Source organism: Hyperolius riggenbachi, chromosome 3, assembly GCF_040937935.1.
Source record: "Hyperolius riggenbachi isolate aHypRig1 chromosome 3, aHypRig1.pri, whole genome shotgun sequence".
Taxonomy (NCBI): Eukaryota; Metazoa; Chordata; class Amphibia; order Anura; family Hyperoliidae; genus Hyperolius; species Hyperolius riggenbachi.
In genome coordinates, this window is record NC_090648.1 from 150,328,808 (window position 1) to 150,341,229 (window position 12,422).

The following is a 12,422-nucleotide window of genomic DNA, read 5'->3' on the forward strand; positions in this document are numbered from 1 at the left end:
TATGTGGGTTAACTATGGCAGGGACAGCCATACTGATTGGATTTCTTATCTTGCACTGGCACTGTGCTTCTAGGACAATATACTAAAGGTAGCCATACACTGGTCGATTTGCCATCAGATTCGACCAACAGATAGATCCCTCTCTGATCGAATCTGATCAGAGAGGGATCGTATGGCTGCCCTTACTGCAAACAGATTGTGAATCGATTTCAGCATGAAACCGTTCACAATCGGAGGTGGTGGTGCTGCTGTATTTGTAAAAAAATAAATCTGGTGACACTACCTGTGCTTATCAAAATTCAATTTTTATTTTCGTACAAAAATTTGGTTATTCAGTATAATACCCCCACAAACAATTTAAAAACCATTTAAAATCATACCAGGGTATGAAGGAGCGTTACTTTCAATTGCCCACCGATCCATATCAGGCATTCGGTCACAAACGGTCGCCCAGCCCTCGCCTATGCAAACCGTCCTGACCACCCATGAAATTGGATCATGTGTAGGCCCACCACCGACGCACACCACAGAGGCCTCAGTAATAAACTATCTGGCAAGCTGATCAGCTGAGTTATACCTGGACTACTTAATGTCTCAATTGCGCACGTTTTCTTGTCAATATTACTTGAGGTCTCCACCACTCAATAGCTTAATATGTCAAAAGAGGCTCTTGAATCACCATGGTAGTCCATATTACTCTATTAAGGATTTTTCAACACGTGTCACAGTCATAATTGTATGCTCATGCTTCTCTTATTGCTATGACTCACGACTCCTTATGGGTAATCTTCTGCTGGCGCCAGCTTATGTGTGGTACCGGTCTGTGGATGATCCTGCGCTTAGTAATCGGCTTGCTCGCTGCTCATCCGCCGCTTTCGTCAGAAGACTTGTTGTGCACAGTCTGGCTGATGGCTTGCCCGTCTGTGCTCCGTCCACCGCCACTGCTGCTCCACTTAGTGGTGCAGTCCGTGGGTGTCATGCACGCCTTTCTCGGATGGATCCGGCCGGCTTCCTGGACCTTGCAAGCACTCACTCTTTCCCTGGCCTGCCTGCTGACGCCTTTTGCCCCGCCCATGGGATTTATTAAAGCATCAGGATGACTTTGGCCTCAGTACACACATCACCTTAAAGGCATAGCTCCTCCCCAGGGCTGGAACATTATTGCTCTTAACTTTTTCATCAGATTTCTTTTAAGAAAGGCAAAACATAAAACAAATATACTTCAACCATGATCATGCAGACATCTTTATGCTAATACACATCAAACATTTGTGATATTTCTGGGAAGTTAAAGAACAACACCTATCCAGATGTCCAATTTTAGTTGGCATCGATTTTTCCCGATATTGTCCCATATTTCAATCACATTATATTTCGTGTAATTTTCATTTCATAAGCAGCATAAATCCTCCACTGGACAGCTGTAATCCTCTTCTCCTCTGACATATCTATCGATTTTAATCGACAGTAGTATCAATCAAGAAAATAGGCCAAATTCAGGTCTGAATTTAACCCTCAGTCTAGGGATTAGTGTTAGTCTATATATCCATGATATTCTTTGAAGTGTAAGCCTAAAGGGCTGTCTTTATCAGCTTTCTCAATATTTTAGATATGTTCCCCTATACGTGAGCCCAATCTTCGTTTTGTCTTTCCTATATAGTAAAGTCCACAAGGACACTCTATACAATAAACCACTCTCTCTGTTGCGCATGTTATTAGATCTCTAATTTTATGGGGGGGTTTTCGATTTGCATTATAAAATACTTTTGTTAGTTCTACAAATTTACATACTTTACAGTTACCACAACTAAACATGCCCTTAGTCCTGGGGTAACTTTCCAGCCATGTCTTAGTTTTTTTACTGGTAAATTCTGATCTCACCAACATAGATTTTAGATTATCTGCTTTTCTGGCCGTCATGTAAGGTCTTTCTCCCACTAATTTCTTTATTTTTGTTGTCCATCATCGTTACATGCCAGTGTTTCTGTAATAATTCTTGATGGTTATACCAATGGGAACCATATGTTGTCACAAATCTCACTGGATTTTTATCATTCTGTTTTTTTATAATCTTTTTTTCTCATTACTGGTTTCTTCAATATCTGCTCTCTAGGAGTTGACCTCAATCTCTCTCTTTCCTGTGCTACCAGATCAGGAGGGTAGCCTCTGGCTTCCAGCCTCTTTTTCAGCCTCAGTCTCAAAGTCAGCATTCACAGTGCAATTTCTGCGCAACCGATGGAATTGGCCTCTTGGTATTGTGAGTTTCTGGCACATTAGGTGATGACTCCCAAAGTGTATTTTGTGCTGTTGGCTTCCTATAAATCCTGGTTGCCAGGGCCAAACCCTCCTTCTTAATCATAATGTCCAGGAATGAGATCTCACTCTCATGCCAGACATAAGTAAATGACAAATTCCTCATGTTGATGCCCAAGCAATCCACAAATTTCTTAAGAGCCTCCTTTGTTCCCCACCAGACCAGGAGTCTATGAACCTCAGCCAGAGCCGCACATAGGGTACACGTCATGCTGCGCCCACAGTCCCAAATGGAGGCACGCATATGCCAGAGCGTAGGACGCCCCCATTGACATGCCCCTGGCCTGGCGGTAGAACCGCCCATCAAAGCAATTGTACTCCAACAGGCGTTCCAATGCCTCAACGATGAATTCATTTGTGCATGGAAGAGTCGAGAAAATGTGCTTTCAGATAGAAGGCCACCGCTGCCAAGCCAACCTCGTGAGGGATAGAGGTATAAAGTCCCTCCATGTCAATGCTCACCAGTAAATTATCCTCACTAATAGAAAAACCGCCAATTGCTTTTAGCACTTCACCTGTTTCTTTAACATATGACGGAAGCTCCTCTACCATCTCCTTTAACTTTTTATCCAAAAACTTACCCAGGTTCTCGAGTGGACCCCCTATGCCCGACACAATTGGGCGTCCCAGGGTTTTTGTGCAAATTAGGGATAATATAAAAAATCGGTAATCGAAAAGTGTTGACTTAACAGAAGGTGGCCTCCTCCTCAGTCAAAATTCCCAAAGCTCTTCCCTCTTTCACCAAATTGTTCACCTTTTGTTTAATCATCATAAAGGGATTTTCATCTAGACGTTGATAAGTTGATTTGTCACTAAGCAGTCGGAGACATTCTTTTTCATAATAGTCTGCCGACAGAATTACAACATTTCCTCCTTTGTCACTGTTCCGTATCATGATATCTTCTGTCTTTTAATCTGCAAAGGGCTTCCCTTTCACCCTCAGTTAAATTATTTCTATTTTGTTGAGGAACCCAATTCATTTTGTGTAGGTCTCGTTGAACTAGGTCCCTAAATGTTTTCAATTTATAATTCAGTGGAGGCATAAATTTAGATTTTTTCCTAACCTTTGTCGGGATAGGGTTCATTAATTTAGGGCCTATTTCTCTTATCTCGCTTCCTCCTCCCTCATCCCAAAGGCTTTCCAAATCATGTTATGTTATGTCATGTTATGTTGCTCTATCACTTACCTCCATCTGTCACCTCACTGTTTTCCAAATTCTTTGAAATTGACCCTGTTCCTCCCTCAAACATGAGCTGTAATGCCACACGTCTGAGGAAGAAACATAAATCACGGTATACCTGAAACTCATCTCCACCACAAACCGGGGCAAATGACAAACCCTTTCCTAACAGGGATCTACACGCATCATCCAGCTCCATCCCAGCTAGGTTAATCACATTATTGTTATCGCCATTATTCATTTAGCTGATTTTCCTGTCTGAGCTTTCGTTTTCCTGTCTGATTCTTTCACCTTCTCCTTGTCTTTGATGCTCTGTATCTGCTTTTTTATCTTCAAAATCCCTTTTCTGTTGTTGTTCTCCTCCTCCTCTTCTTTCTCGTCTGCCTCTACCTACTTGTCCGTGTCTGCTACCTCGCTTTCTATATCTGGCTCTAAAAAATCAACACCCTTTCCACTTGTGTCCTCACTGGGTTCAGCTAATTCTGAATTCCGACTCAATGCCCTACTTCTTGATCTACTTCTTGGTGTACCTTACTTATAGAACTCACCTTCATTCCATGATTTCACATCCTCTTGGAATTTTTGCTGTTTTTCTTTTTTAAGTTTTGACTGGTTTCTCTCTATCTCCAATTTTAGCTGTTTGTTTAATTTTTCAAATTTCGGATGAGATTGTAAGGAATCCAACTCTTTCTTACTAATTTATAATGTGATTTTAAGTTCATCTAATTGAATCCTTTCTTCATCTACTATTGATTTCATGATAAAGATACCCCTCGCAATACAACCTTCTTTCCATATTTTCATAAATCGCGGGTTTTGTAGATGTTCTACAGGAATAATCCGCTCCCTTTGTCCCCATGGGACTACTTTTTCCTTTATATAAAACGCCAAAGTGGCAATGTCCAACTTCCTTCTCAGCGATTTCATCATGATTTTCTTATGTTCCCTAAAAAGGGGTTCTATATCCCTTATCTCATCATCCCTAGAATCTACCACTGTTTGATCATTGAAAGCTGTCTTGATATCTTTTTCTAATTCAATTGTCAATGTATATGCCATTGATTAAAATCGATAGATATGTCATTAGAGGTGAAGATGATTACAGCTGTCCAGCAGAGGCTTTATGCTGCTTATGAAATGAAAATTACACGAAATATAATGTGATTGAAATATGGGACAATATCGGGAAAAATCGATACCAACTAAAATTGGACATCTGGATAGGTGTTCTTGAACTTCCCAGAAATATCACAAATGTTTGATGTGTATTAGAGTAAAGATCTGTGCGTGATCATGGTTGAAGTATATCTGTTTTATGTTGTGCCTTTCTTAGAAGAAATCTGATGAAAAAGTTAAGAGCAATAATGTTCCAGCCCTGGGGAGGAGCTATGCCTTTAAGGTGATGCGTGTACTGAGGCCAAAGTCATCCTGATGCTTTGATAAAGCCCCATGGGCAAGGCGAAACACGTCAGCAGGCAGGCCAGGGACGGAGTGAGCGCTCGCAAGGTCCAGGAAGCCGGCCGGATCCAGCCGAGAACGGCATGCATGACACCCGCGGACTGCACCGTTAAGTGGAGCAGCAGTGGCGGTGGACGGAGCACAGACGGGCAAGCCATCAGCCAGATTGTGCACAACAAGTCTTCTGACATAGCTTGAAGAAATTGGGTGTGTGTACACACCTTTAGAGGGCAGGTGACATGTTCACTTTAATTACTTGGTCAACACTGGATTTCCTTGGACACAAGGACACATTCTGCTATATTATGAATGTTTCCTGTTGGGGCAGATTTTAACTCTGTGTTTATAGATCAATTGTATAAGCATAGCTCTGGTTTAGTAATCAATACTATTTAATCTATGCCTAATATTGGGTATAATCAATATTTCCTTGAATGAAAATGTACTGTGGAATATTAATAGTTGTAGCTCCTTCCACTACTCAATGAATTTGATTTCAGCAGAAATCTGAATGAGTATCGATGCTGCTGCCAGCTTTGTTACTTGGTGCAAAGCTTTGGGATCATCCGTTGCTTGTTGCTGGTACCAATGGTCTTGGAGCATGGACATGTCCAAACAAATGTTATAAAATAAATGAACGTAAATTACGGTAGTTACTACAACGCTATAGTGGTTAGCACGCTCACACAGCAGAACCAAAGCCCTTTGGGCTCAGTTCATGGTCATGACAATGCATGGAGCTGGGATGTTTGCTCCTTGTTTGTGTTTCCTCACACACGGTAAGAACCTACTTGCTGATTAGTTGGTCATAGTGGATGAAAAGTGACATTGAAGCCTACTTGTATACTTTTTGTTGGCTGCTGAATGAAAGAGTTTTTTAGTTGTATGCTTTTAAACAAAAAAAAGTTCTACTTCTCAGACATGACATCATACCTGTGTTTTCCTGAAATGCTTGTAACCAAAAAATGATTGTTAGCTAGTGAAAGGTATCACCTACATTTTTTTTTTTTCAATACATAGCAGAGGTGAGGGTTTAACATTGAATAATTCTTAGGAAAGGGATGTTTGAAAGTGACCTGTAAATAGAACAGTTGGACTGTGAGTATAAGGGCCTGTTTCCACTACACGCAGATTCTGCATGCAGAAAACTGACTCCAATGAATGTCTATGGGCCTGTTTCCACTAAACGCGATTTTTCTGATGCAGATCTCCCATAGGCATTCATTGGAGTCAGTTTTCTGCATGCAGAATCTGCGTGTAGTGGAAACAGGCCCTATGAGTATTCTGTCTCCTTCAGTATGTTAACTGTGCACCATGATTCATTTTATTTTTTCATCAAGTATTTGCAGCAACATATGATACCCTTAAAACTCATCAGAAAAAAAAGTCACTTGTTTTATTCATGCAGGAACAGCGACAGACTGGGAAATGGAGTACTGTACGCTTCAGTGAATCCAGAATACTTCAGTGCAGCCGAGAGTAAGTAGCTCTTATCATTACTTAGTAACCAGGGGCAGACACTGGCTTCCTGCTATTGCAGATAGCATGTGTATTGTCATACTGTCATTCTTATGAAAACGTTCTTATAAAAGCTTAAAGAGAAACTCCGACCAAGAATTGAACTTTATCCCAATCAGTAGCTGATACCCCCTTTTACATGAGAAATCTATTCCTTTTCACAAACGGACCATCAAGGGGTGCTGTATGACTGATATTGTGGTGAAACCCCTCCCACAAGAAACTCTGAGGACCGTGCTACTCCTGGCAGTTTCCTGTCTGTGAACCTTGTTGCATTGTGGGAAATTTTTCCAACTGACAAAAAAGCATTCAGCAGCTACATCATCTGCCAACAGTAACAATGTCACCATGTAATAAATGTCAGAATGTAAGTCGGGGATTTAAGATTTTACAATGGGCAAACACTGACTAAATCATTTATACATAATTATTGTAAAAATGAAGCACTTTTTTTATTACATTATTTTCACTGGAGTTCCTCTTGAAAAAACCTTAAAGGTACTCTAAACAGTGCAGAAACTATGGAAAGATGCATACCATTTTGAAGCTCTCTTTCTCTTCTTTCCAACGATATATAAACCGCCTCCCTATGCCTTTTAGTTTTCGCTATTTTCGCGATTGAAATCGCGGCTCCATTCAGCTGCTGACTTTGGGGAAAAGTCGTCCTGTGTAATACAAGCAACTATGGAAAGATGCATACCATTTTGAAGCTCTCTTTCTCCTCCTTCCAACCACACATAAACCGCCGCCCTACGCCTTTTAGTTTTCGATATTTTCGCGATCGAAATCGCGGTGGCCGCAATTTCGATCGCGAAAATAGCGAAAACTAAAAGGCGTAGGGCAGCGGGTTATGTGTCGTTGGAAAGAAGAGAAAGAGAGCTTCAAAATGGTATGCATCTTTCCATAGTTTCTGCACTGCTCGGAGTCCCTTTAACTATGTTTTTGCTGTAACTCGCCCTCCAAGCCCCGTATACGCCAGCTTCTAGTGCATAGCCCCGCCCCCTTGCCGGTAAGTGCCATGGCACTCTGTATCTCCAATAAATAGAACGTGATATATGCAATGGTGATTTTAGACTTTATAGTCCCTTTCAGTAAATTATTTAGGATGTGTGTTGTAAGCAGCATTGTCTCCAATGGTTAAACACCTGTCCACAAAGATTTCATACCCATCTTTTTAAAGTAAAGTAATTGCAAAAACAGTGTTGACAGTGCACCACAGCAGATGATAGGACTCTAAATCAATAATATTAATAACATAATCTGCATGCTGGGCATTGAACTCTGTTTCACACACCTGTAGAGTGCTGTATACATCTTACTGTAGTGATATGACATAATGTCCATGTAAACAATGTATATATTATTACTCTAGAAAGCAGATACTGAAGTAAATCACAGCGCTGTCAGCTCATTTACAGGAAATCATCTGCCATCATGTACGGACACTATTGAGCCCTTTCAGCAACAACCCTTGCCTAGAGCTGTGTTGCTAAATTGACATCCACATCATTTTCTTGACAATTTATAATTTTATCTCCGTTCAGCAGACTATCAGTGGCTGAATGATTTTGATTTTATCCTACACTTTGTGTATCCTACTTTAAACCCCCCCCCCCCCCAAAAAAAAAATCACGAGGAGCTAATATTTATGAATGAGATTTGTAAAACGTTTTGGTAGAAGGGATCAATAAAAACTTAAAAGAAATCCTGTAATTAAAAAAAAAAAAGTCACCTGGGGGTATTTACCTCGGGAAGGGGAAGCCTCTGGATCCTAACGGGGCGTTCCCCGTTCTTCTCCGTCCCTCCGTTGTCCAGCTGCAGCCCCCTGAAGTGGGGCGATGTAAATAATCACCTTCCAGGTTCTTGCGCAGGCGCAGTAGTGGATCTTCGTTCAGATTAAGGCGGAAATGGCTGAGCCTGATTGATCAGCTCTACTGCGCAGGCGCAAGTCCTTGTGCGCCTGCGCAGTAGAGTGGATACTATCGGGCTCTATTATTTCCGCCTAGCCCGAAGGAAGAGCCGCTACTGCGCTGGATCCCGGAGAGGTAAATAAATCATCCCTTGTCAGGCTTGTCGGGGGAGGATTGCGGCAAGCTTCGGGGGAGCCAGCGCTGGATTGCCTGCAGCTACAGGGATAAGGGAAGCCTCATCAGGACCCTGAGGCTTTCCCCTCCCAAAGTACCCCCAGGGGTCTTTTTTTTATATACAGAGTCTCTTTAAAGGGAACCTAAACTGAGAAGGATATGGATTTTTCCTTTTAAAATAATACCAGTTGCCTGACTTTCCTGCTGATCATGTGTGTCTAATACATTTAGCTACAGCCCTTGAACAAGCATGCAGATCAGGTGCTCTGACTGAAGTCGGACTGGATTAGCTGCATGCTTGTTTCAAGTCTGTGATTTAGCCACTACTGCAGCCAAAGAGATCAGCAGGACTGCCAGGCAACTGGTATTTTTAAAAAGGAAACATCCATATCCCTCTCAGTTTGGGTTACCTTTAACCTTCCTGGCGGTAAGCCCGAGCTGAGCTTGGGCTATGTCGTGCAGGAGGATTTCTCAGGCCCAGCTGGGCCGATTTGGATACTTTTTTTTTTTTTTTTTATGCAACACGCAGCTAGCACTTTGCTAGCTGCGTGTGCATTCCGATCGGTGCCGCTCCGCGCTGAATCACCGTGCCGCCCCTTCCCAGACCCCGTGCGCTGCCTGGCCAATCAGTGCCAGGCGGCGCTGAGGGGTGGATCGGGACTCCCTTAGACGTCACGACGTCCATGACGTCATCCCGCCCCATCGCCATGGCGACGGGGGAAGCCCTTCAGGAAATCCCGTTCTTCGAACGGGATTTCCTGATCAAAGATCGCCGGAGGGATCTCCGCGAGGGGGATGCCGCTGTACAGCAGCTATCATGTAGCGAGCCCTAGGCTCGCTACATGATTTACAAAAATAAATTTAAAAAATAGTGCTGCGCTTCCCCCTGTCGGTTTCTAATAGACCGCCAGGGAGGAGCTCTCAATGGCTAATAATAATTGCAACTATACTGTAATGCTGTGCCATCTGCAACTAAAGGTGCCCACTTATGATACAATCCCTTTTTTTGTACGAACTTACCATTTCAGTGCAATAAGAGAGGTTACTTAAAAAAAAGTTTTTCAGATGCGATTGCTGTAATCCGTTCCTCTTTTCTGTTCCTGTAGCAAATCTGGAGGTTTGTATGGGGACAGTGTCTCTTACATGTCCCCAGCAGTCCCTGTCAACTTTCTGTCCATCTGTAGTCATTTTGTTTCCACCCCATCAACCTCATAGACATCCACATACTTTGCCTGACCATCTTTCAAGCCATCTACATTACTTTCTAGCCATCAGTAGAAATAGGGAGGTCTGTTCCCTGTGTACTTTCATAGTAAAGTGTGTGTGAGTATTTTTTTGTGTGCTTTTAAAGCAATTTTTACCCTGGAATCAGTAGTTGTTAGGACCTACGCTCAAGTTGGGGTTTTTGGGTGGCTTTTTATTATTTTTTGGGGGGTTTTTAATAGTATAAACTGAGTTTTATCTACTAAAATAGTTTTTTTAGTCCTTGATATGCTGAGAAATCTAGCTTGCATGCAGATTTAATCCAAATTGTGCATGGATTGGGCCAGTGCATTTGATAGGTCAAATGTCAAGCTCCATACAATCTGCATAAAATGTGTAAGTGAGCTGTACTTATTAACATCTCATTAACCATGTGTAATCTCCAGTGCACAGCTGTCCTACTTGAGTGTCAGGACCTTTGCATAAATGGCCATTTCTGCCCAGCAGTGGTCCTGCTGCTTTTTGCCATCGTTGGGAGGCTGAACTCACAAATTATGGCCTCTGTAGAATCTGATTTTTTATTTTTTTGTTTTCATACGGGTGAGCCACTCCTTCTGGAGGAATTTGAGGTAGCAGACAGCAGAATGTAGCTCCAGATGCACCAAGACCCTGGAGCTGTCTTAAGTCATAAAACATCTTTTTAGGTGCTTATCAATTACCCGACAAGCACAGTCTGAAAACTTGTTGTTCTTTCCTCCGCTTATCCCCTAATTACTTTCCACCTGAGTTCTGGCTTTCCTGAGCCTCGGGGTGATTTAATCTGTTGAAGAATTTTCTCTCCTCCCTTTGTTGTCATATCCCCTTAAATCTTCTGTGTTTGGATGGGTCAGAATTTGTAGTTTCCATGCATCTTTCTTACCACATGTATTATTGCTTTGACCTGTTTGTTCTTCGTTCTTGTTACAGGGCGTGTACCACACTCTTAATAAAACATGTACCTGGGAATGATCAAATATTCTCTAATGTTTAGCAGTTGTCATTTTTAAATGACCTACATCAAACCTGTAGCTTTGTTTAAACATTTCTATTAATTAAAAGCTATGGGCCTATTTATGTAGGGGTGAACAGAATGGTCACCAGAAAAATGTCATTAGTTTATTTTTCTTGAATAAATCTGTTCCCTAAGTTTATAAAAGTAGTGATAAGCTGAAAAGATTTCCACATTTTTTGGGAATCAACAGTTCAATATGTTTATAATTAGAGAGGGTCAAATTCAGAGTTGATGCAGGACTATGCAAATTCTGTATTATGCTTGCTAAACGGACCAATAAAATTCCACCTTGGTGGGATTTCAATGGTCTGTTTTCAGTTGTATAAATTTGCTTACAGAATTTGCATAATCCTGCATCAATTCTTTGCATCCCATTGACCATCCCTAGTTGTCACCACTTAACTATCATCTAATTAACACCACATAGTGTTGCTTGCCCCATTTATAAAGTTGGTATCAGACCCAGCCTCTGATCCCCACTTTAGGGTAATAATGGTAACTCTAGTCTATATCAGGGAAAAACTGGTGTCAACTTTAATTAATATGGTGTGGCTATAGGATTCTGGTGAGACCAACACATGGGCTTCAATTCACAAAGCATTACCGTATTCTGTTAAGCAGAAAACATATGATTTTACTGAACGTTTCCTCGAATGTCTTCATTAAGACTGTAATCGCATGTAAAAGTAAAATTACAGACTAGTGAAGTAAATGACCAACTTGTGTGGTAAATACATCAACAGATGTTAATTTGCAAAGATTAGAGCATTCAGTAAAACAAGGGAGATGTTCGGTATTTATCTCCAGCCTGGAGCTGTCAGTAAATAACAATCAGCTATTGGTTAAAATGGAAAGGCAAAGGGGCCGCCCAATAGGAGGGGTGGCCAGTAGGAGGGGCCACCCCATCTAAATTCTCACTTCATTGTTACCGGAGTACTGCTGGGTGGGGCATCAGAAAATAAACAAAACACAAGCTGCAGGTGGCAGCCCGTAGGTACAATGATTTACGTAAACTTGCTAAAACGATCACTAAACATTATTTCTGGGGATATTTAATCAAATTTTGCAAATACCATTGCTCCTCTTTCTCCTCTAACTTTATCCAAATAGAATGCATCTGATTGAAAACAATAAACTATCCATATTCTGACTGTTCGTTAGTGATTTAAAACCATTACAATGCGTGTGCCCCTTTCAAAGATTTATGTTTTGTCTAGCCTTTCTCTCAGAGCCCAATTTCTGCAGATAATTGTAGACCTTATGAAAAGACTTGAATTATATGCAGCAACTTGACCTACAAGTATCTCAGAAGAATTTAATAACCTTGGTTGTTTTTCCCCTACAGTGTATGTACCCGATGAGTGGGAGGTTCCCCGAGAGAAAATAACTATGAACCGTGAACTGGGCCAGGGCTCATTTGGCATGGTGTATGAAGGAATTGCAAAAGGAGTAGTGAAAGATGAGGCAGAGACGAGAGTGGCCATAAAGACGGTGAATGAAGCAGCCAGCATGCGTGAGAGGATAGAGTTCTTAAACGAAGCATCAGTGATGAAGGAATTTAACTGTCACCATGTGGTGAGTGACTTGCACATTTCCTAGTATTATTTCATAGGT

The 12,422-nt window shown here is 41.6% G+C and overlaps 1 protein-coding gene across 5 annotated transcripts in view; it reads left to right on the plus strand.

Annotated features, from left to right (window-relative positions):
* Positions 1-12,422, plus strand: part of IGF1R (insulin like growth factor 1 receptor) — a 287,658-nt gene that overhangs the window by 249,302 nt on the left and 25,934 nt on the right. For all 5 annotated transcript variants that reach the window (XM_068275134.1, XM_068275136.1, XM_068275135.1 and 2 more), the window contains exons 15-16: positions 6,361-6,431; positions 12,154-12,383. In XM_068275134.1, coding sequence (XP_068131235.1) covers positions 6,361-6,431; positions 12,154-12,383 — 301 coding nt within the window. The remainder of the gene's footprint in view (positions 1-6,360; positions 6,432-12,153; positions 12,384-12,422) is intronic.